General features: G+C 34.2%; 3 protein-coding genes across 6 annotated transcripts; all 3 read left to right on the top strand.

The window, feature by feature from the left end:
- The first annotated feature begins 1069 nt into the window (after window positions 1-1069).
- Window positions 1070-10118, top strand: LOC101252925 (uncharacterized). Its single transcript, XM_004230441.5, has 21 exons — window positions 1070-1569; window positions 2210-2342; window positions 3503-3639; window positions 3740-3785; window positions 4050-4262; window positions 4401-4904; window positions 4982-5116; window positions 5200-5415; window positions 5496-5585; window positions 5658-5905; window positions 5991-6079; window positions 6411-6451; window positions 7247-7277; window positions 7662-7784; window positions 7873-8090; window positions 8209-8304; window positions 8424-8536; window positions 8681-8816; window positions 8905-9009; window positions 9249-9571; window positions 9816-10118. The coding sequence occupies exons 1-20, from the start codon at window positions 1295-1297 to the stop codon at window positions 9447-9449; spliced, it is 3150 nt and encodes a 1049-aa protein (XP_004230489.1). The 5' UTR covers window positions 1070-1294; the 3' UTR covers window positions 9450-9571; window positions 9816-10118.
- A 2536-nt stretch (window positions 10119-12654) lies between these two features.
- LOC101252630 (putative transferase At1g60990, chloroplastic) lies at window positions 12655-22025 on the top strand. 4 transcript variants are annotated; one of them, XM_004230440.4, is made up of 12 exons: window positions 12655-12914; window positions 13592-13693; window positions 13937-13970; window positions 14372-14445; window positions 14533-14598; window positions 14708-14772; window positions 14914-15001; window positions 15109-15174; window positions 16244-16409; window positions 16606-16689; window positions 17005-17132; window positions 17410-18008. In XM_004230440.4, the coding sequence occupies exons 1-12, from the start codon at window positions 12696-12698 to the stop codon at window positions 17578-17580; spliced, it is 1263 nt and encodes a 420-aa protein (XP_004230488.2). In that variant the 5' UTR covers window positions 12655-12695; the 3' UTR covers window positions 17581-18008. The 4 variants fall into 4 exon arrangements, with proteins under 4 accessions (XP_004230488.2, XP_019067357.1, XP_069145403.1 ...); XM_019211812.3 differs by having other exon boundaries at window positions 12698-12914; window positions 13592-13724; window positions 17410-22025; XM_069289302.1 differs by having other exon boundaries at window positions 12698-13177.
- LOC101252330 (probable receptor-like protein kinase At1g11050) lies at window positions 19554-22025 on the top strand. Its single transcript, XM_004230439.4, has one exon. The coding sequence runs from the start codon at window positions 19554-19556 to the stop codon at window positions 21492-21494; it is 1941 nt and encodes a 646-aa protein (XP_004230487.1). The 3' UTR covers window positions 21495-22025.
- Window positions 22026-23019: the final 994 nt, after the last annotated feature.

Here is a 23019-nt window from a genome sequence, read left to right as displayed (position 1 = left end):
GGACAAGTCAAAAGTGAAATTGTTGGATCAATATATATTATACAACATTGCGCTTGAATCTCCTAAAAGAGAATGATATATTTATGTCTAAGCGTAAATATATAATTTGTTTATTTATTTTTGCCATTTTACTTTAATTGAAATTCATTTATGGTATATTACATTCACAAGTCGTTATAAAAGGTGTTAAGGATCATTTAAAAGAAATAAGAAACACACATGTGGCATCATCGAAATCCAATTGAGTTTCTGAGCAACAAATAACTTATGGTAATATGGTGACAAAAATAAGTGATTGCTTTGAAACAACAAATGAGGGAGAAGTTGTAAAACGATTATTGTCTTTTACTTTCTAAAGTAAGTACATTTTTTGTTGTAATTTGCTTTATATACATGTTCGATAAAAGAATTATCAAACTTGTGAAAAAAGGTACTTAATATTTGTAGTGAGATTAGCATATAATCAATTCATAGTATTGAATGTAATATTCTTTTTTAATTCTATAAAAATAAAAAATTATATTATATTAGGATGTTTCAAATAAATATGATCCTCCATTTCAATTTGAGTATGACAAATGGATCATGTAGGGGTGTAAGCCAAACCAAATTTGTGGAAATACAATTGAACCTAATATGATTACAACATCAAATGAAGTAATGTATTTTTGAAAAACTGTTTGAAATATATATATCATTCCATACCAGAATCCAAAAAATAAAATCTAATAAATAAGCCATTAAAAAATATATAATTAATTATTTTTCGAGTTTTGTCAAATATGAAATATGTCCATATAATAATAAAATAACTATTGATGGCTTATGTACATTTTTTCAATATTTCAGAATATAAATTAAAGAGCCTATGATGAAATTATTTAATACTAGAGATCAAAATTAATGCCTAAATATTTATTCGTACATACAATAAGAAATATGAAATTTTAAATTAAAATTGTCATATAATTATTTCTTACAAATCTTTACTTGCCAACTAAATGCAAATACTTTTTTTTTTTTAAAAAAATAAGCATCAAATATCCAATTTTGAAAAAAAAAAACATTTAATTTGGTGCCAAATCAAGTTGACGCATGCCGACGACATTCCCGGTAATGTAGACAAGCAAAGCTCCGTCAGCACTCAGCCCCACAATAATAGAAAGTCACAATATTCTCTTCAAAATTATATATAAACCAAAACCCTCAACTCCCGCCGCAGGGTTTCTCTCCTCCGCACTCCGCAGCCGCATTCATCTTTACAGAAAAGCTCCAAGGGATCGAAGAGAGAGCCATGGCGCAGTCACTAGAGCTATTATTGATTCAATTTCTGATGCCTGACAATGATGCTAGAAGACAAGCTGAGGATCAAATAAAGCGTCTTGCAAAGGATCCTCAGGTGGTTCCATCACTGATACATCATCTCCGGACTGCCAAAACGCCTAATGTTAGGCAGCTTGCGGCGGTACTTCTCCGTAAGAAGATCACTGGTCATTGGGCTAAGCTATCTCCTCAACACCGTCAGCTTGTGAAACAGTCCTTAATTGAGAGCATCACTATGGAACACAGGTCCTTTGATTCATGACCCTCACTTTTTAGTTTCAATTGTACTAGTCCTTTTCCCGTATCCAGTGCAATAATTGCACCATACATTCTGCTATTTATTGATGATCAGTATTGTGAGTATATTTGCTGCAACTAATTTTCTAGGCGCTCTATGGAGTTTGGCATGCGCTTTTGTATCCGCATCTTTTTTCAAAATATACTTTATAAAGTCTGCTGGATTAGAATGAACTGATAGTTCATACAATTCTCCTATTCTTTTTGAGTAATTCAATTTTCTCTTGTGTCTGAGAATCACTTTCTGATCAAACTATAGAATAAGGTTTGACTAAGAGACTTTTTGTTGTGAAAGAGTATTTTGACTGATGAAGTCAATTTTGTTAACTGATTATTCTTATAAGAATGGATATAAGAATCGCTGATTTTTCAAGCAAGCCAATTATAACAGAGTTTACTTTCTGTGGTAATTTACTCCGTGTGCGTCTGTGTGAGAAAAAATTTATATCACACAACCTTTACATTTTTTTTTCCGGAGATGCATTGAATTGCCTTACTTGGAAGCTGTTACTAGGCTTCCAATGGAAGTTTTAAAAGATGATATTTTGCCTGCAAATTATACTGATCTAATGCGATGCTCATTTTTCAGTCCTCCGGTGAGGCGAGCTAGTGCAAATGTGATTAGTATCGTTGCAAAATATGCGGTTCCAGCTGGAGAGTGGTCAGATTTGTTGCCGTATTTGTTTCAGTGCAGTCAAAGTGCACAAGAAGATCACAGAGAGGTATCCTATGCTTGATTGTCATCACATGTTTTAGTTAGATGAACACTTGATATGGTCCCTTTCTTTTCAATTACTACAATGTAGCTTCTGGGTTTGGCATAAAGGATTGGTTTCTTACATGCTACGCAAAAATGTTGATTGCTGTATGCCAATAAAATTCCTTGCAATTGCTAGATTTTATCATTCCAAGGCTATTAAAGAAGTATAGTGATACCCATATGTTACAATTTCATTTAACCATTTGTAAATGTCAAGTATAAGTGTAAGCACCCCTACCCTCTCGAAAATCGTGCTCCCTCCGTTTCAAAAAGAATAGTCTAGTTTGACTTGGAATAAGGTTTAAAATAAAGAAAAAAGACTTTTTAATCATGTGGTTCTAATTAATGTTATGTCAAATGTACCAAAATGCCCTTTAATCTTGTGGTCTTTAACATGCCACGTGGAAAGTTGAAGTTAAAGTGTTGCATAAAAAGGAAAGGGGTCATTCTTTTCGAAACAGACTAAAAAGAAATTGGTACATTCTTTTTGAAATAGAGGGAGTACTTAATTTTTCCCTCGGTCAGAGTATGCCACTTCATGCTTAAAATTCAAAGTATTTGGCAGTTTTAGCATACTGGTGGCTTTTTTCTGAATTCAAGTAACACTGAGGTGGAATGCCTGTTAAGCCTTTGTCAGTTCCTTTTATCTTCCCTAATGAGGAACATTCGATAGAACTAATGAAAAAAGGGATTGACTACCTGGGGCCGTAGAGTGCCCAATTGGGAAGTGAGTATAAGCCATCAAAATGAAACTGTCACTGTCATTTTTTTTTATGAAAAGGTATAAAACTGTTGTAAGTTCTGTCACTACATCTATAAACAGGCTGAAACAATCGATTCAGCATAAGTTTGTATGTTTGGAATTCAATCTGCCATGATCAAGGTTTCTTAATTAATACGAACTGTCTGAGTCAGACATTTTAACTGTTCATGTAACCTCTTTTGCGTGAGCATCAGTTAATCATTAATCCATGTAAAGAAAAATATTGTTGTCATCAATCTTCCCCTTCCTTTGGATTGGGATAATAATGATATTGCCCTCTCTCCCACCTTCTGCTATTACATGTAGGATTATGTATTTTAGTGGACTGATGGGTTGTTCCATTGTTTTGATGATGCAAGGTGGCTTTAATTCTTTTCAGTTCCTTGACTGAAACTATTGGGAATTCTTTTCAACCATATTTTGCTAATTTGCAATCCTTGCTGCTCAAGTGCCTTCAAGACGAAACAAGTAATCGTGTCAGAGTTGCCGCTCTCAAGTAATATTTGTTTGGAAATCTTTAGAATTGCCGAATTTCTTGATCCAGAAACTACATATTATAATTCCTAACCGCAAGTGGAATTAAATCATGTTAACAGGGCAGTTGGATCTTTTCTAGAGTTCACTCATGATGAGGCAGAAGTGGTGAGTATGGTTTGTTCATTATGCTATCTTATGGCTCATGCAGCTTCTCCACGTTTCAAATTTTTGTAACGCTTTTCTTTTTAAAAAATGCATAAATATTGTTTAGAGCAAATGTTGCGTAGAGACGGGACATTGGGTGAAGTTGTTAGGATCACATGAAATCTTTTTGAACCTTGCGAATAGTTAACAATGTTTTTAAGTTTTTAAATATCTTAACTGCCATTTTATCCTGAGAATGTGTCTGCTCCTGTTTTCTATCTGCAGATCAAGTTTCGAGAGTTCATCCCTAGCATTTTGAATGTGTCAAGGCAGTGTCTTGCTTCAGGCGATGAAGATGTTGCTGTGCTTGCTTTTGAAATATTTGATGAGCTAATAGAATCTCCAGCACCTCTACTTGGGGATTCAGTTAAAGCAATAGTTCAGTTTTCTCTTGAAGTTTGCTCGAGTCCAACTTTGGAGTCGAACACACGGCATCAGGTGGGAACATGATATGGTTACAGCTTAGTGAAACTGTTGGTACTCGGATGATGTGATGTTTGCACAATGTTTTTGCCTGTTCGACGTCGGTTACTGGTTCTCAAGTGTTTTACTTTGAATTGTTGGTTCATTTTTCAGGCTATACAAATAATCTCGTGGCTAGCAAAGTACAAGGCGAATTCTCTTAAAAAGTACAAGCTAGTAACACCAATTTTGCAAGTTATGTGTCCATTGCTTGCTGAGTCTACAGACAGGAATGAAGATGATGACCTTGCTCCAGACCGAGCTGCTGCAGAAGTAATTGATACCATGGCTCTGAATTTGTCTAAACATGTGTTTCCGCCTGTTCTTGAGTTTGCTTCTTTAAGCAGTCAAAGTCCAAATGGGAAGTTTCGGGAAGCTTCGGTTACTTCTTTAGGTGTCATATCTGAGGGTTGTTTGGAACTTATGAAGAACAAACTGGAACCTATTCTACACATTGTCTTGGGATCTCTGAGAGATCCTGAACAAATGGTGAGAGGAGCTGCTTCATTTGCCTTGGGCCAATTTGCTGAGTATCTGCAGCCCGAAATAGTTTCTCACTACGAAAGTGTCCTCCCATGCATTTTAAATGCTGTAGAGGATGTATCTGATGAAGTTAAGGTGCGAACATGCTAAGAAATAGTTAAGTCCTTTCACTGGCGCCTATTTCTTCAAAAATGGTTTCTGTTCTTGTGCAGGAGAAGTCTTACTATGCATTGGCCGCATTTTGTGAGAACATGGGTGAAGAAATTCTTCCTTTCCTGGATCCTTTGATGGGAAAATTACTTGGTGCTCTCCAAAGTAGCCCTCGTAATTTGCAGGAAACTTGCATGGTAAGTTTCTTTTCAGATGCTTAAAAATAGTCTGTCTGAAGTTGCGTCACCTTGTGACAATGTATTTTCTCCTTTTATTGCAGTCTGCTATTGGTTCAGTTGCATCTGCTGCTGAACAAGCATTTGTGCCCTATGCTGAAAGAGTTCTAGAGTTGATGAAAGTTTTCATGGTGCTTACAAATGATGAAGACCTCCTTTCACGGGCTAGGGCTACTGAATTGGTTGGGATAGTTGCAATGTCTGTTGGCAGGACAAGGATGGAACCAGTTTTGCCGCCTTTCATTGAAGCTGCAATTTCAGTGAGAAACTTTATAAGCTCTCACATTTAGGATTGCTTTCAAATTTACAAACAATTCTTGATAGGTTGTGGTGCTATCAGGGTTTTGGTTTGGAGTTTAGCGAGCTTCGGGAATACACTCATGGTTTCTTTAGCAATATTGCGGAAATTTTAGATGAAGGATTTGCTCAGGTATCAGTGATGAGTGGATTTTTATGCATTACATGCTGTTTTTACTTCTATAACCTCTTTTTTTGGAAACAGTACCTTCCACATGTCGTTCCTCTGGCATTCAACTCCTGCAACCTAGATGATGGTTCTGCTGTTGATATTGATGATTCCGATGAAGATGAAAATGTTCATGGATTTGGCGGTGTGTCATCAGATGATGAAGCACATGATGAACCTAGGGTTCGTAATATCAGTATAAGAACTGGTGTATTAGATGAAAAGGCAGCTGCAACTCAAGCCCTTGGCTTATTTGCTTTACATACAAAGGGTTCTTATGCACCGTATCCTTTTCTCAATACATACATAAAGCTTATCTTGTATGACATTGATGCTAATGGTTTTCTGGATTCCTTAATGTATTTCAAGCTACTTGGAAGAGTCATTTAAGATTTTAGTGAGGCATTCTAGCTATTTCCATGAGGACGTTCGATTGCAAGCCATTATTTCTCTCAAATGTGAGTAGCAAGGGGCTGCTTTCTCTGTTGATTTTTTATCTTAATGTTAGCATTTTGCTGTATGAATGCTTGACCTGGGTATATATGTTTGTATGTTGTATAACATGTCAGTCTGTCTATAGCTATTTCATTTGTTATTACCAGCTTGATTTTGAATATCTCTATGTGATTAAGTATACAGGATTTATGATATAAATATATGATACTTACTTTAGCTTTTAAATTTAAATACTGTGGTAATTTATACGATGATGCTATTTTATTTTCAAATTTACTATTGCAAGCTAAAGCTAGTCCATAAGTGCTCTTTTCTGGATCTCTTTGATTGCAGATATTTTGATAGCTACACAAGCAGCATTGCAAGGTCATAATGTGAGTAATGATCTATCTCGGTCCATCATTGTTGTATTTAGTTTATCATTTATAATTTTGCATGCAGTTGATGCTTTTTGTCGATCAGCCTTTTCCGATAGATGTTTGACAGCTGTAAAGTTCTAGTGATGCATCTGCTGTGATAACTTATGAATTTTCATATTTGTTGTGTCAATCTGCTGAAGATTTGTGTTAATTATATGTTATTCTTAAGTAGTGCTAGAGGTTATGTGCCATAAGCCTGATACACAACACATTTTTTCTGTGTTTTTTTCCGACGGGCTCTTATTTGAGTTAGTTTGAGTTTGCTTAGCTTTCTCCTTGCTATTCTGCGTTAAAACTGAGGGGGTTATCTAGATTACAAAAAATATTAGTAGAAAAAACCCACAATGCTCAACAAAGATCCTAGGAATCTATATGTGGTTAGTTTGTGTTGATAGAGTGTTCCATTTCCTTGACAGCAGTGTCTTGCAAGACCTTACTTCAAGAACTACTCCCCACCCTCAAAATAAATGTAGCAGTTGAGGTATTGAATGACTACTTTTTGTGCTATTAAATATGTAGTGATTCTGTCAAAGCTTGTAGTAATGCACCACAAGTCCGGGATAGAAACGAGCATCTAAAACTCATTTAGTATAAGTTGAGCCAATGAAGTAATTGTGCTGCCTTAGGCTGAAGTTCACACATTTTCCGATTTAATTAGCATGTTCATTTCTTTCAATTAAATGAGTGTGATGTATGATAATATCTCTGATGTTAATGACTGCTTCATTTCTTTTTTCTCCTCTTTGACAGGAGGGAATGACAAAGACAAAAGAAGTTCTTGGTATGATTTATCTTCTTCGTGTCAGTCATATAATCTGTTACAAAAATATCATTGGCATAATACATATATTGGACCCTAAACTTGACTTCAAATTTTAACTTTGACCTCAAACTTTCATAATGTACAAATAGGCACTTTAACTATCCAACTTTTAAATAAATAAACACATGAGTCCTACATGGCACAATACACGTAGGACACCACGTGGGACAAAAAATGACATGCAGGACATGTGTGTTTATTTGTTCAACTTTATACAAGTTTAAGTATCTCTTTGTGCACATCCAAAGTTGAAGGGCATAAATGTGATTTGAAGCCAAGTTAAATGACACATTTATGTATTATGCCTATATCATTTTAGTGCCTAAATGTTTTGCTTTGCAGATACTGTGATGAAAATCTATATAAAGACAATGATTGAAGATGATGACAAAGAAGTTGTTGCGCAAGCTTGTATGGCTGTTGCTGACATCGTGAAGGATTTTGGTTACATGGCTGTTGAGCCCTGTAAGTGTGCACATTTTGGATTCCTTCAGGTCCTCCAGTAGTCATTAAAATTAAATTTAGGATTAACTTGTTTTTCCCATCTTTATAGATATCACTCAGCTTGTTGAGGCAACTGTAGTTCTGTTACGAGAGCAGTCTGCATGTCAGCTCGTAGAATCAGATAGTGAAGTTGATGATGATGACACTGAACATGACGAAGTGCTAATGGATGCTGTTTCTGATCTCCTCCCTGCATTCGCGAAGGCCATGGGTTCTCATTTTGCTCCAATCTTTTCAAAGCTGTTTGAACCTTTGATGAAATTTGCTGTAAGTTTGGGACCCCCCTCCCCGGCCTTACAATTTTTCTGTCAAGTTCTTTTCTGTTCTTTGCTTTTGAGATTAGCTTTAGTCCCAGTGTTTCATGCCATAACCTCTGCAATTGCAGAAAGCATCGCGCCCATCTCAAGATCGGACCATGGTCGTTGCAACCCTTGCAGAAGTTGCTCAACACATGGGTGCTCCCATTGGTGGCTATATTGATGTAAGATTTTAAAAACTAGTTAATTGATTCTTTTCTTCTCCTCTACAACACACACACACACACACACACACTTTTTGATAGTTCTGCAACTGAATTGGGGAATATTAATCCTTCTTCAGACTGTGATGTCCCTGGTACTTAAAGAATTAGCTTCAGCGGATGCTACAAACCGAAGGAACGCAGCATTTTGTGTTGGCGAGTTGTGCAAAAATGGTGGTGATGCTGCTTTGAAGTATGCTTTCGGTTGCATACCTTGTTTACCATCTACTTCTGTTCCTAATATACGTTCTGAGTTTGTGGGGTTGTAGCCACTGATTATTTACCATTTACCTTCTTTGTTGGCACATCTAAATCTGAGTTATTCACTTTATTCTAGATATTATGGAGATGCCTTACGTGGCCTTTACCCATTGTTTGGCGAAGCTGAGCCAGATAATGCAGTGAGAGACAATGCTGCTGGTGCGGTGGCAAGGATGATAATGGTTCATCCAGAGACAATCCCACTGAATCAGGTGGAGAATTTGATGTTTCTATTGTTTATGGCTTTGAAGGTTTCCCTCTATTTGTCATGGTCGTTATATATTGTTGTACTTTCTTTAGGTGCTACCTGTTTTCTTGAAAGTTCTTCCTCTAAAAGAAGATCATGAAGAATCCATGGCAGTCTACAGTTGCATATGCAATCTTGTGTTGTCATCTAACTCTCAGGTATTTTCATGTCTCATCTTATCTGTTACAAAGTCTATCGGAAACAGTCTCTCTACCTTCACAAGGTAGGGGTAAGGCTGCATACACAACACCCCCCAGACCCCACTTGTGGATTACATTTGTATGCTGTTGTATCTTATCTGTCATGTTAGTTATCATTCTTGTTTCCTATGTCTTCATATTCTGTGGAATGTAATATTAAACGCATCTTTACTTCTGTTTGTTTTGTGAATATACAGATCTTATCTTTGGTTCCGGAGTTGGTAAATGTTTTTGCCCAGGTTGCCATGTCACCTGTTGAAACCCCTGAAGTCAAGGCTCATGTTGGAAAAGCATTTTCTCACCTAATTTCGATTTATGGTCATCAAATGCAGCCTCTTCTGAGTAATCTTTCACCTGCACATGCTAATGCTCTTGCAACTATTGCACCTCAGAGCTGACATGTAAAGAGCCTTTGAGAAGAGCAAGTTTTATATATTGTGTTCCTGTAATATTGAATATTATCTTATTCATCAGACACATCCATGGTGGAAGAGCAGCTAATTAGGCTGATCGCGTCCAGGTATAGTCTTATCTAGAGCATTGTTATCATTCTTCCTTCAAACTAAAGATGCAACATACATGTCATCGATATGTCATTATTTTAATCAATTATCTTTGTGCAAAGACAAGCCTGAGATAACGGTAGTTCCATTCTTTTATTCTCTAATAATGTTCCAGACTTTGAACAAATCATAAATGGATGTTTAGTTCTGCTTTGTTTGTCTATCAAGGGTAATTTACTAAAAGAAATTGTTATTTTGCAGGTTTGCGTCATTTTATTTTTTTGCCAGGTGTCAAAGTTTTCCATGGAGATGCAATATCTTCCATTTTGACATATTCTACAGAAGAGTTGTCTTTTCTTTCTACTTTCAGGGTGATGTGATGGAGGAAAAGGGGGGTGGGGGTGGGGTTGTTAGCCATTTTTAGATTGTTTTATTTATTTGTTACAATGTGTCAAAGAAAGGGCTGGTGGAAGTTATTTTGTGTGAACTTTATTATACATAGTTGAAAAACTTCAGTGTGTATATCCACAATTCTTTGATATTTAAGGTGGGCTTGTTGTATAATTTATGACTTGCTATTGTTTGGAACAAATTTTTGTTACAGTGAATATGTTCAAGTAATAGGTCAACTTTTTAGATCTTTTGGACCGAATGTGCTAATTGGGCCCAACTTTGTTGGTGGGTTTGGTCTACTGACAAGCAAAGGCGACTCTAGAGGGTATTGGGGGAGTCTGGAATCTAAATAAGTCATAAAAATATAGAAGTGATTAAAATAAGTCACTATTTTAACAAGTAATTAAACTAAGCTTAGTGGAAGAAAAAATTTCACTTTATCCAATTTTTCAAACATTTTTTTTTTAATATATAACGAATTTTTCCTTACACTTTATAGAGTGTAAACTTTTCTTCACTTTATAAAGTGAAACTCTTTTTTTCACTTTTTCTTTACTTTGTAAAGTGTAAATTTTTCTTATACTTTATGAAGTGGAACTTTTTCTTCTACTATAATAAAGTGTAAGTTTTTCTTATACTTTATAAAGTGAAATTTTTTCTTACACTTTATAAGAGAAATATTTTTCACGTTTTGAAGAAGCTTTTTTAGTGTTGTATACAATTATTGACATATCATAAAAACGGAAAAAATATTACACTATATACTTTTATTTTTTTATTTTAAAAAATCTTTCAATCTCTATTTAAGGACGTTTAAACATAGTTGATAGCACCTGTATCATAAAATCTTCTATATTTGTTCATTTCAATCTCAAAAAGTAAAATGTATTCTACATCTAAAGTTAAAGTTTCAATTTATTGGGATGGCGAAATTATACATGACGAAAATACCGTTTATTATGATTGTCCTCCCAAACACAATGCTAAATATCATCAATTTATAAAAGAATAGGTATAAACGGTACTGATTATAATTTGATTATAATCCATAATGACGAATCGTTGATTGACTTTTTGAGGGTTCCAAATGACTACATAGATCAAATCAAGTTAACAATACTTGAAATCTATGTTAGGAAGGAGCCTAAGATTAGTCAACAATGTTCTTCTTTATTAGTCGATGTTCATCCCCAATTAGAAAATCGTAATAGCATTGATGGATTTCCGATAACTCAATCTACTAATTTTCCTAACATGACTCATTATCAAAATATTCTTACCAGCCAATATGATTTTGATTTAAACGAAACTATCAAAGTGACCGGTAATGCTCAATAATTATATTTCAATTATTATTTGTTGATTTTATCAATTATTTATTAATTTATATGATTTATTATTCTTATTCTTATATATTTTGTAGCGGTTTACCTCAGCAAGATAGAAATATTGTTCTAAATTATGGACTAGATAATTATTTTGGTCAGTTCTTACACTTTGAAATGGACTAGATGTGAATATATAAAGTGTAAGATTTTTTTCCACTTTATAAAATGGAAGAAAAAGTTCCACTTTATAAATTGTAAGAAAAACTTACACTTTATAAAGTGTAAGAAAAAGTTCTGTTACATATTACAAATGCACATTATGACACTAACGAAAAACGTTTAAAAAAATTGAATAAAGTGAAACTTTTTCTTCCACTAAAGCTTAATTTAGTTACTTATTAAAACTGTGACTTATTTTGGTCACTTTTATATTTTTATGGCCTATTTAGATTTTGAACTCTATTGGGTTTTATCCCAACTCATTCACTAAAAAATTCTACCCTCTGCATTATTGTTCATAATTATATTATATAATATAATGACACTTTTATTTGTGAAATTTTACTGCGTATGTAAATATTGTATAACAAATAAAATATATATTATTATTGAAATTTTAATGTGTTTCTGTTTAAAGTAAAATCTATTTTATATTAATTGATCATATTTCATTTTATACGATGTTTAAGAAATTATAAATAAAAAGATGATTTTTCTAAGTATTTGTAGGGGTTATATAGAAAATAATGAATTAAAATTTTTTGATTTAATAAAGTGATCAACTCATGTGAAATAATTATATTTAGTATAATGATTAACTATATAAAATAGAGGAAGTAATGTACAAGGCAATACAATATTTGGTTAAATAAAAAAAAATGTATTTCTTGATCTCTTGTCCACTTTTAAATTAACATGTTTATTAAGAAAATAATGATGAACCTAACGAATTTACAGAATAACCTTTATGAATTATGAAGGTGGGTGAATTAAATATTTAAGATTTATAATAAGTTATACGTTTTTCAAAATTAATTACATTCTCGTCCACTTTATTCGTTATATTGTGTTTTTGATATTCAATTTGACTAGTTTTTAAAGTTGAATTAAATTACATTAATTCGATATTTTTTTAAAAAAAATTAGATACTAAAAACTATACGAAAAATACTACATATTGCAATTTTTTGTTTATCAATAAATGAAAAAATACATTATAAAATATTAATCAAAATTTTCATAAGTTAAACTCTAATTATTATTTTGTTATAACAATTAAAAGTAAACAAACATAATATACTATCTTAAATTATTAAAATGAACAAATAAAAAAAACTACCATTATGAATAAAAAGAATATTACTCCGTATTAATTAGATAAACACTTTTCTATAAATTAGGGAGGGGGTGGTAGTAGTATATGTGGTGTGAAATTGCAAGAGAGATGGCGTCTCTCTACTCTGCAAATTTGTTATTTCCCTCTCTTCCTTTTTCTTCTTCATCATCCCTACTTATGCCACTACCTTACCGGCCATACGATGTGTCGCCGGCGAAGATTAATCGACGCCTTTCTTCTTCTTTTTCTTCTGCTGCGCTGCCATTCGATCTTTCTCCTCCTCCCATCGACCACGACCTCCTCGTTAGTACCAAATTCTTAAACTTGTTTCTTAGTATTCTGAGTTGTTAATTCTTGATTTTTTGGAAGTTAACGTGATTCTGGGCTTTCACAAGTACCAAATTAAATAGACACAACCTGCTTTTTATTGTTTCTGAGTTGGTAATTCTTGATTCTTAGAGTGTGGGTTTTGATAAATTCCAAATTCTTATATTTTCTTAATCTTGAAAGTCAGTTGGCTGTAGCATGTGTGAAGAAGGAAGACTGATTGTGGACTTTTGTGAGACGTAATCATTTCTTTCCTAATCTTTTTGATGTAGAATTGTCCTGTTCAATGTACTATCTTGCTGGGTAAAAATAATTGAACTATTTGGATTATCAATCCTAAAGCTTTGAAAATAAATTTTCCTTTCTGAAGGAAAAATCAAAACAAATACTTAATGTAATGGGGGTGGGGTAGACAAGTCTTATTGGCTATGGGTGCCCTCCATCCACCCCTGCTTGGAATGTCTCACTTCAGTAGGCAGTTAAGACTTAAAAAATCTTTTTTCTGTACGATGAGTGTACACGAAGGACATGTTACCTCTGCTAAATGTTTCCTGATGATCAAGGGAAGGATGAGAGTCACTGACCTGATGTTTCTACATGCTTTCATTGTTGGTCTCCTTAGATTTGGCTTGTTTAACTTTTTCTTCCTGCAGGATACTATGACAATTGCTGGGGCAAAGGTATCAGAAGATGGGGTAATAGGGACATTCGATAATGACGAGGAGGCATTAGATGCTGTTGAGAATGGTGTTGCGGTGTGTATCTAGCTTGATTCAGGTTTTCTTGGTAATTTTAGTTATTTTTTTCCTATTAAAAATCTGCATGTCATATAAATTTCATCTGTTGATTAAAAGACGTGTAATGGTCCAACTTTCCTATCACATGTTGTATATTTTACTGCCATATCTGGAATGAGCCTGGCCTTTTAAGGGAACTTGTATACTGCTCATCTTAGTCTTTCAAAGTGTGATCTGATGGCATCATTCAATTTGTTCTAGGTTGTGGATCTTTCACACTATGGCAGGATAAGAGGTAAATCCATCCACACATTTTCATTGTGAAAATGATTCTGTTTTATTTTATAAGACAACTCCAAGTTTAATCTGTGAATAATCTATTGACGTGGAGGAATAGAGGTTAGGTTAGTTTTTAATGTATCTTAAAGTAAGTCCATTATCCATACTATTCTTCTAATAAAATAGTAAATTCTTCCTACTTAAACAATTCTGTGGAATGTGGTTGTTTGCTTATTTCCTAGTGCGAGTCATGTGGATAATGGATGTGAAAATTACTTTTTACGACTTGTTCTTGTGCTAGTGATGTATTGTGGACTAACTGGATATAAGTTTTTCTACTTCTTTGAATTGTTTTGGAGGTTACTTATTCATAGTTGTTATTTCAGCTATCTATGTCTGTCTTTTTATTTCACACAGTTAGTGGAGAAGACAGGGTTCAGTTTCTTCACAACCAAAGTACTGCTAACTTTGAAATTCTTCATGAGGGGCAGGTATTGATTCGGTTTCCACAACTCTAGGTTGATGAAAATAGCAAACTCCACTAATGTGCTTTTATATTTCATGCCTGGGAATTGTAGGGATGTGACACTGTTTTTGTGACACCAACTGCTAGAACCATCGATATTGCCCATGCCTGGGTTATGGTAATCCTTCACAGCTCCCTTGCTGAGAATTGGTTTCTTGTGCCTAAGCTTTCATATGTTAAGACTATTATTTAAGTACTATTATTGAAGTGGACATTATATTTCACAGAAAACGGCAATCACATTAGTGGTCTCTCCAGTGACCAGGGAAAGAATAACTCATATGCTTGAGAAGTATGTATGGAACTGCCATGGTTTTGCTCTGAATTGCTGTCACTCTTGCTTACCTATGCTTCAATAGTTTTTTGGGGCCTAACCAGTTATTTTACATTACTTACCTGCTGATTTAACAATATGTCATACTTCTATTCATAGGTACATATTCTTTGCAGACAAAGTTGAAATTCAAGATATTACCGAGAAAACGTCCTTGTTCTTACTAGTAGGGCCTACAAGTAACAAAGTAAGAACTGTGTCTAGTTAATCATCAAACAAGGTGATAATATTTGTTATCTTCTTACTTCACTTAAAAGGTACAACTAACTTTTGTATGTAATGGCTTACAAACAGATAATGGAGGCTCTGAGTCTTGCTGACATAGTTGGACAACCATATGGATCGCATAAGCATTACAATGTAATTGGATTCTTACCTCTCTGATTCATCTTCTGGACAATGTTAACTTCCCTCTTTACTTGGGTGTCAGTTTTCACCAAACTTGATGTCTTACTGAATCACCCAATTTAAAGTTATACTTACATACTTGTTTGGTTTAGATTATTTGGTACTCCTTCTAACCCATATTGTTTGATCTACTTATCTTAGTCTGTGCAAGATATAACTTCTTTCCTCAAATTGCAAAGGCCAACGATTATAAAATATTGGATTAACATATCATGATATTACTTCCTATTGTTTTGTATTTAATGCGACTTATCTTCCCGCCAGTACACCAACTTATATGACTAACTTATGGGTATAATAAATCATTCAAAAGTATAATATGTCATTCAAGCATTGTCCTCCTAAATTCCATTTAAATATAAGTCACCAAAAAAGGGATTGAAGTGAGCATTCAACTAAAAGATTTCTTAAGATTGGTAATAGCTCTGACTATTGATTCTTTTGTAACGTAACCAAACAAGTTGATAATAAAAAAATTTAATATAAAATGGTGATTAGATTGTGTCAAATGATCCAAACTTGAACAATGATTTCCAATTTTCTTTTCTCTTTTTTAAAGGAGACATGATGGCTTTGAACACATTGAAGTGTTCTTCAGATTGCGTTGGGCCCTCTGTCATTTTTAGTTCATGTATCAATTCACCAATTTTCATTTGCATTATTTAAAAACATTAATATCTATCCATTTATAATTAGTTGTTATTTCCAATTGCATCCTCTTTAGTCAACCTTGTGATGCATTCATGATTGTTCTTGTATTGTCAAATTCAACTTCTCAATAAAAATATTTTACAGTTTCTCTGCCATTTGTCTGCAATATCCGCAGTTAATGTCCTTTCTTACCACTTAAATACTTGCTTGTTAACTTTTCTACTGTTTAGCTTCTGCTGGTGTAGTTGCTCTCATGTCCTATATGTTAGATTAATTTCAGTATCTTGAGCATATCGTCGTGCCCGAGTTTCCCAAGAAATAGGAGGCTTAACATTTTACTTTTTCTTATGAAATTAATTAATATGAGAAGGTAAATGGAATGCCAATAACTGTGGGAGTGGGAAATATCATCTCTGAAGAAGGTTATTTACTACTGATGTCTCCAGCTGCTGCTGAATCGGTCTGGAAAGCTATTCTAGGTCATGGTGCTGTCCCAATGGGTTCTAATGCATGGGAAACTTTAAGGATTCTTCAAGGTAATTAAAGACAATTTGGTTCTCTCTTTTTATTTTTAATATTCCAGGTAATATCTTCTGTTGAGATCATGATTCCAGTGTGTTCTGACCACCTATTATGCTTTAGGTTTGTGTCCTCAAGTTTCGAGCAATCATCATCCTGTGTGATTTGATTTCCAATATTGATGCAGAAAGATTTGTGTCTTAATTCATGCAGGAAGACCAGCTCCTGGTAAAGAGCTCACAGACGAGTTTAATGTTCTGGAGGCTAATCTGTGGAATGCTGTTTCTCTGAATAAAGGTTCAGGAGCTCCTATTTCTATTACTCCCTCCGTTTCAAAAAGATTGGCCTAGTTTGACTTTTAAGAAAAGAAAGAAGACTTTTTAATCTTGTGGTTCTAATTTAAAGCTATGTCAAATGTATCAAAATACCTTTTAATCTTGTGGTCTTATACATGTCATGTGGAAAGTTAAAGTTAAAGTGTTGCCAAAAAAGAAAATGGGTCATTCTTTTTGAAACAAACTAAAAAGGAAATAAGGTCATTCTTTTTTAAATGGAGGGAGTATTATTTTTCCTTCTGTTTATGGATTATCAAATATGATAAATAAATTTCAGGGTGCTATAAGGGCCAAGAAACCATTGCTAGACTTGTAACTTACGATGGCATCAAGCAGAGACTATGGGGAATACGTGTCTCATCGCCTGTGGAACCTGGTAGCACTATCTCAGTTAATGGGAAAAAGGTTTGAGATTTTCTGATTTTTCAATTGATTGCTTCAGTCCCTATTGTGATAGTTATGGTGTAACAAATTGTACCTTGGCACGTTAACCCTTTGCATTGTTCTGCCTTGTAAATGAAATGCATCAAACAAAATTAATGCCTTGTGAAGAATCGTCTAAGACAACTGAAAACAGTCAAGTGTATTACTGAAATCAGATCACCATTATTTTTTCTTTATTGTTTCTAGTATGACCATTTGGAAAGAATTGCCAGAATGATGGTGCTATGAACTTCGGCAGGTTGGCAAGGTGACGAGTTTCACAACTGGTAAACGAGCATCTCAGCCCCTCGGTCTTGGCTATATTAAGAGGAAAGCTGCTTCTGAGGGAGACAGTGTAATTATTGGTGATGATGTTGAGGGTACAGTGGTGGAAGTGCCTTTTCTCGCTCGTCAAATCCCTCCATCCTAGAGCTGAATATAGACAACATTATCTCTCCTCTCTGCTACTCTGTATCAACAAATGTAGCATATGTGATGTCATAATTTACCTTTGGTGTAACATCTGCTCTCTGGTTCGTGTGTTTTGTCTCGTTAATGGCTCTACCAGAAGCTAGACGATAGCATCCTTGAAGACCCCTTAAAGTTGCTTACCCAATCGTTTGAGCCATTAACATTTTTGCTTCATTATAGCCACCTGTTGGCCTCCCGCAGAAAAGGAAATGAGGAAGCTAAGTGATAGAAATCAGGTGAGTGGAAAAAATCTTCTGATGTAATAGAAGAATATTACAATCTCTCTCAGTATTGTCGTGAATTTACCTCATCCTCTTAGCCATGAGCCATGAATCTGTTAGACTTTTTGAAAATAAAAAATCACAAGCCAATAGTTGTTATTTTCTATGATTTGAGACCATGGTGGAGAACTTCTCAAAGTTGACCAGAATTAGATTATGATGGGTTAGATTATCTTACGTACAACGATAATCATTACATAATATCCTTCCCCTCTTCAGGGATTTTGTCATTCCCACTTCTCGACTTGTTCATCAAACAGTGCCACATAAATTAGGAGATTATTTAGTCTTTTTATTGTTTAAAAAATAGCGTTGAGGATACAAGTATTACATTTTTGGGAAAGGCTCAAGTGAGGTCTATGAAGCCAGCTATTTAGAAAGTGAACTTTAAAACTTTTGATGACTTCTATTTTTCCTTAAATATAATCTAAGAAGATTTTTAAATTTAATCAACTTCATCTCATTGATCCATTTCGGCATGGTTCACGATGTATTGATATTATATTAATAATTACTAACTATATCATATAAATTTGGAGTTTTGAACTTTTTATGAGGTTATATTTTTGACGTGTATCATAAAAATTGACCATTACCAAATTGTGTAATTTAATTACTATAGTCTAATTATTTTGGGCTTTTTTTCTCAATAATCTGTTGATGAGGTAAGGAAGACAAAAGTATAAAAGTCAAGACGTCAAGACTGACTGACCAGTTGCAGTGAAAATGTAGAGACAATAAAACAAAATTAGTACGTTTCCTTGCATTTTCATAAACAAAAATTATTTTTATTTTTGTCTTGAAAGGAAAAAATAGTTGGTAAGGTTATGTTATATTATTTTGTGATATTTTATTAAACATAGTATTATTATTATTATTTAATTCGATATAACATTTAAGGAAAGTAAAGTTTGTACACTAAAACTTTATAATATTTCTGTAATAATAAATTACTTTATTAAGAATAAATAGGGAGTCTTGATGTTAAATCATTTTCCATTATAGAAATGTAATATATATTTTTTAAGACAGATCACTTAAAATGATTATTAAGCAAAAACCAAATTAGCAGGTGAATGTAACAAAAGATATTTTCTTGCAACAATATAGCAAATAACTGGAAAATCTCTTACTCCTCTCCCCTTCTTTTACCTGATCCATTTTCTTTTTGTAATCTGTTTAAAAAAATATTATATTATAATTAAAAATAATTTATTTTATTATAATTGAATGATTTTCAGTTATACATATTTTAAAGATTAGTTTTAAATCACGAGTTAACGAGAAATGAGATTAAAAAAAAGGTACTAAACTTTGATGTTTTTAGGAAATCAACTAAATATTTCTTTATTGTCCCAAATTGCCATCTTTTCTTGATGCTCGTTCCTATTTGATCAGTTAATTTATAAAAGTCAGCCGCCTTTACTAGAACTTATAGTAAGATTCAGACAGAGATAATGAACCTAATATTTTGACTCTCAGTGGCACAAACCCTTCAACTACAAGACTCTACAGATAGATCATCAATCATCAAAGATCACTTTTTTGGGAACATAGTTCTGTGAACCATAAAGAAAACCCCATTAAAAATGGATTCTTGAATAAAAAGTCTCATTTTTTTTCTTTCTATTTTCTCTCTAAAGAAGTTAGGATGAAGGGTGATTTGTGGATTGTGTGTTTGTTGTTTTTTCTATTTTCTTGGGTAGTTTCAATTTCGTCAGCTCAAGACGGCACTAACTTTTCTGCAACTTGTCCTTTAGATTTTGGGTATGTTCTGAGAGCCCCATGGTCTAGTTCTAACTGCAAAGTTCTGAATTCAACTCCTCAGCTTTCCAATGGTTCTGCTATTCCCACATCAAGCAAAGGCCAGTGCTGCCAGAACCTTTTGTCCCTCTTTGGTGTTGCTATGGCACAACACCTTAAAGAAACTTCTCTTTTCCAGCTACCCAATTTGGAAACTTCTGCTTCTTGCATCCAAGAATTCCAATCCAAGCTCAATTCTTTGTCTTTGCCTTCAAATCTTACCTCTTTCTGTTTTGACCCTATTCAGTTTGTCAATACACCATACATTTGTGCCTCAATTCAGACCATCCAAGATTGGGATAAAAAGCTGGGGAATTCAACTGTTTTGAATTCTGGTTGTAGGTCTGATCTTGAGGATTTAACTGCTTGTGATGGTTGTGTAGCTGCTGGCTTTAGAGTTCAGCAACAGTTGATTGCAATTGATGGTAATGCATCTCATTCCACCGATTGTTTTTACTTCACTATTTTGTATGCTGCTGGTATTGTCAATGAGTTTGGTCCTGAAAGTACTGGTGTCATGTCATGTATTTTTAGTATTGATTTGAAAAAGGATAGTTCATCAAGCAAACGACATTTTGCACTAATATTTGGGTTGGCTGGAGCTGGTATGGCAGTATTATGCATGTCTTTAGTTTTGGGATTGTATATCTGGTGGAACAAAAGGTGGAGGAAAAATGATGATGTGGAAATGGAAAGTACGGTGTCTAGGCGAAGAATGAGGCCTAATACTGCTGTTTGGTTCAAATTTCAGGAGCTTGAAAGGGCAACAGATAATTTTTCCCAAAAGAATTTTGTAGGGAGAGGTGGATTTGGAGTAGTTTATAAAGGAACTTTAGCAGATGGGACTAATGTTGCTGTCAAAAAGATTATAGAATCTGATTTTCAAGGAAATGATGAGTTTTGCAATGAGGTTGAGATTATTAGTAACTTGAAGCATCGTAATCTTGTATCACTTAGGGGTTGTTGCGTGACAGATAAAAATCGGATTGAAAATGGGGAGAGTGAAAGATTCCTCGTGTATGATTACATGCCCAATGGGAATCTTGAGGATCATTTATTTGCTGTAAATCAAGGTGGAATACTGAAGCAGCCGTTGACTTGGCCTCAGAGAAAAAACATAATTTTGGATGTGGCAAAAGGACTAGCTTATCTGCATTATGGGGTAAAGCCAGCAATTTATCACAGGGACATTAAAGCTACTAATATCCTATTAGATGAAGATATGAGAGCAAGAGTTGCTGACTTTGGGTTGGTAAAGCAAAGTAGAGAAGGACAGTCTCATCTTACCACCAGAGTGGCAGGAACACATGGCTACTTAGCTCCTGAATATGCTCTCTATGGGCAATTGACTGAGAAGAGCGATGTTTATAGTTTTGGGGTTGTTGTTTTGGAAATAATGTGTGGAAGGAAGGTCCTTGATTTCTCTTCTGGATCGCCTCGTTCTTTTCTGATCACGGATTGGGCTTGGTCGAAGGTAAAAGCTGGAAAGATGAATGAAGTTTTGGATGCCATCCTAGTAAAGACTGAGGATTCCGTAAGTGCAAATCCAAGGGCTATAATGGTGAGATTTCTCCTTGTTGGAATATTATGTGCTCACGTGATGGTGGCCTTAAGGCCAACTATATTGGATGCACTAAAAATGTTAGAAGGAGATATTGAGGTTCCTGAAATTCCAGACAGACCAGCACCTCTTGGACACCCTTCATTTTATAATGCTAGTGGTAACACATTCAGCATATCACCAGCCTTGAGTTGCTTGCAAATGCCTGCTGGAGACATGCTCAGGTGACAATATGAAGTATTCTCATATGACATACTTTTCTTGCTTATTGAGATTAGGAGAAAGCTAATGAAATTTCTGCTAGAGTTGAACCTGGGAACCGAGTGCCTAGAGATTTTTTTGATCAAATAATATTAGCTCGGAGAGTTCTGTTGTTTCCAGTTTCCTGTCATAGGGACATACTTAGAAATCCTAAAAGTGTAGAACAAAAACAGAAACACCATCTACTTGCCGTCCAGCTCAACAAACCAAGAGGACACGGAGTTCAACTAGATTGTCAATTCCTTGGAAGACTTGAGAGTTTCTTCTTTCTTTCATTCTTTCCAACAGCCTAGAACTTTTGACAATCTTTTGTTTACGCAAACTGCAGATTTTCTTTTGATTTCGTTTCTCAATAGGTTAATCAGATCTTGTATAAGCTAGTAGTAATAGCTGATACTCCTCTGTAATATATCTAGCTTGCTTCATTCAAGGTCATGGTTGCCTGTGATGTATGTTGCAGTCTGTAAATTCATATATCTATATTATTTATGTTTCAAAGTTCTCGAGACAATATTTCCCTACCATACTGTTTTCTTGCGAAGAAGACACAGTGTTCAATGCGCGGTAATGGTGAGTCAAATTATGGATAAACAACTAACTATACTATGCTCATATCATGTGTTCCTCTGACTAACTGCTGGGGGACTGAATAGTTCAAATGCAAGTAATTTGTAGAATTCAAACATTTTACAACTACTTTCTTCTATTGTTTTCATTTTTGAAAAAAATAAAATAAAAAATTGGTGTTGTCGTGCTTGTTTAGTCAAAAGAAATTGTTAATCAATGCAACTAAAAGTAACTCAAAACCAGTAGTCATGAATTGAGTTTCATTGGTCAATTTTGTGCCCCTCTGAACTCTGTTTTGCAACTACTTATGCTTGATTTGAGGTAGAGGAGAAGGCTGCTAATGAAACGTTGTAGAAGCATTGATTCCATATTCCAATTAAAAGATAAAATGTGTGTTTCAGTTTAATAATTACTACTTTCTGCTTTGTCCTTATTATCTGATATAACTTATTGTGAAACAAGTAAGAGAACTACAAGTGATGTGTTCTCATATAAACTTGTTCTTGTTGACATGCTTTGTTTTTTACTTGAACACCAATGTTTTTCCTTTCGGACAAAGGCGTATCCAGGATTTGGAGAGATGTGTACATTAGAAAAAAGTTGATTTAGGATAGAAATTTGATTAGTTCGACATTTAGATTTTTACCATCAAACATAGTTAAAAATTTAAAATTATAGGCCTCTCTCTCTATATAAAATTAATTAACATGCCAAAAGTGCTACAAATTCCACTTAGAGAAGTATCTAATTTTTAAAAACAAAAATAAATATAAAATCAAAATTTCTAACCTCGCGGAGAGAGGTGCACCCGGTCATAATCGCATAATGTGGTATTCAAAGTGTGAGCTCGCACATTTATATTTTAATATTTCTTTAATAATATAACACTACTGTATATGATCTCGAAAGAGAACCATGAATTCAT

This window comes from Solanum lycopersicum, chromosome 1 (assembly GCF_036512215.1).
Source record: "Solanum lycopersicum chromosome 1, SLM_r2.1".
In the NCBI taxonomy this organism is placed as follows: Eukaryota; Viridiplantae; Streptophyta; class Magnoliopsida; order Solanales; family Solanaceae; genus Solanum; species Solanum lycopersicum.
Note: the sequence above shows the minus strand (reverse complement) of the source record. Positions and strands in the feature narration are given on the sequence as shown.

Bases quoted from the DNA above. Each gene is read 5' to 3' on its own strand.
- LOC101252925 (XM_004230441.5), top strand. From the start codon at position 1,295: ATGGCGCAGTCACTAGAGCTATTATTGATTCAATTTCTGATGCCTGAC. The intron at 3,786-4,049 runs GTGAGTATGGTT...TTCTATCTGCAG, and splicing joins CTCATGATGAGGCAGAAGTG to ATCAAGTTTCGAGAGTTCAT. The intron at 8,305-8,423 runs GTAAGATTTTAA...ATCCTTCTTCAG, and splicing joins CCATTGGTGGCTATATTGAT to ACTGTGATGTCCCTGGTACT.
- LOC101252630 (XM_004230440.4), top strand. From the start codon at position 12,696: ATGTGGTGTGAAATTGCAAGAGAGATGGCGTCTCTCTACTCTGCAAAT. The intron at 13,694-13,936 runs GTGTGTATCTAG...AATTTGTTCTAG, and splicing joins CTGTTGAGAATGGTGTTGCG to GTTGTGGATCTTTCACACTA. The intron at 16,410-16,605 runs GTAATTAAAGAC...TAATTCATGCAG, and splicing joins AACTTTAAGGATTCTTCAAG to GAAGACCAGCTCCTGGTAAA.
- LOC101252330 (XM_004230439.4), top strand. From the start codon at position 19,554: ATGAAGGGTGATTTGTGGATTGTGTGTTTGTTGTTTTTTCTATTTTCT.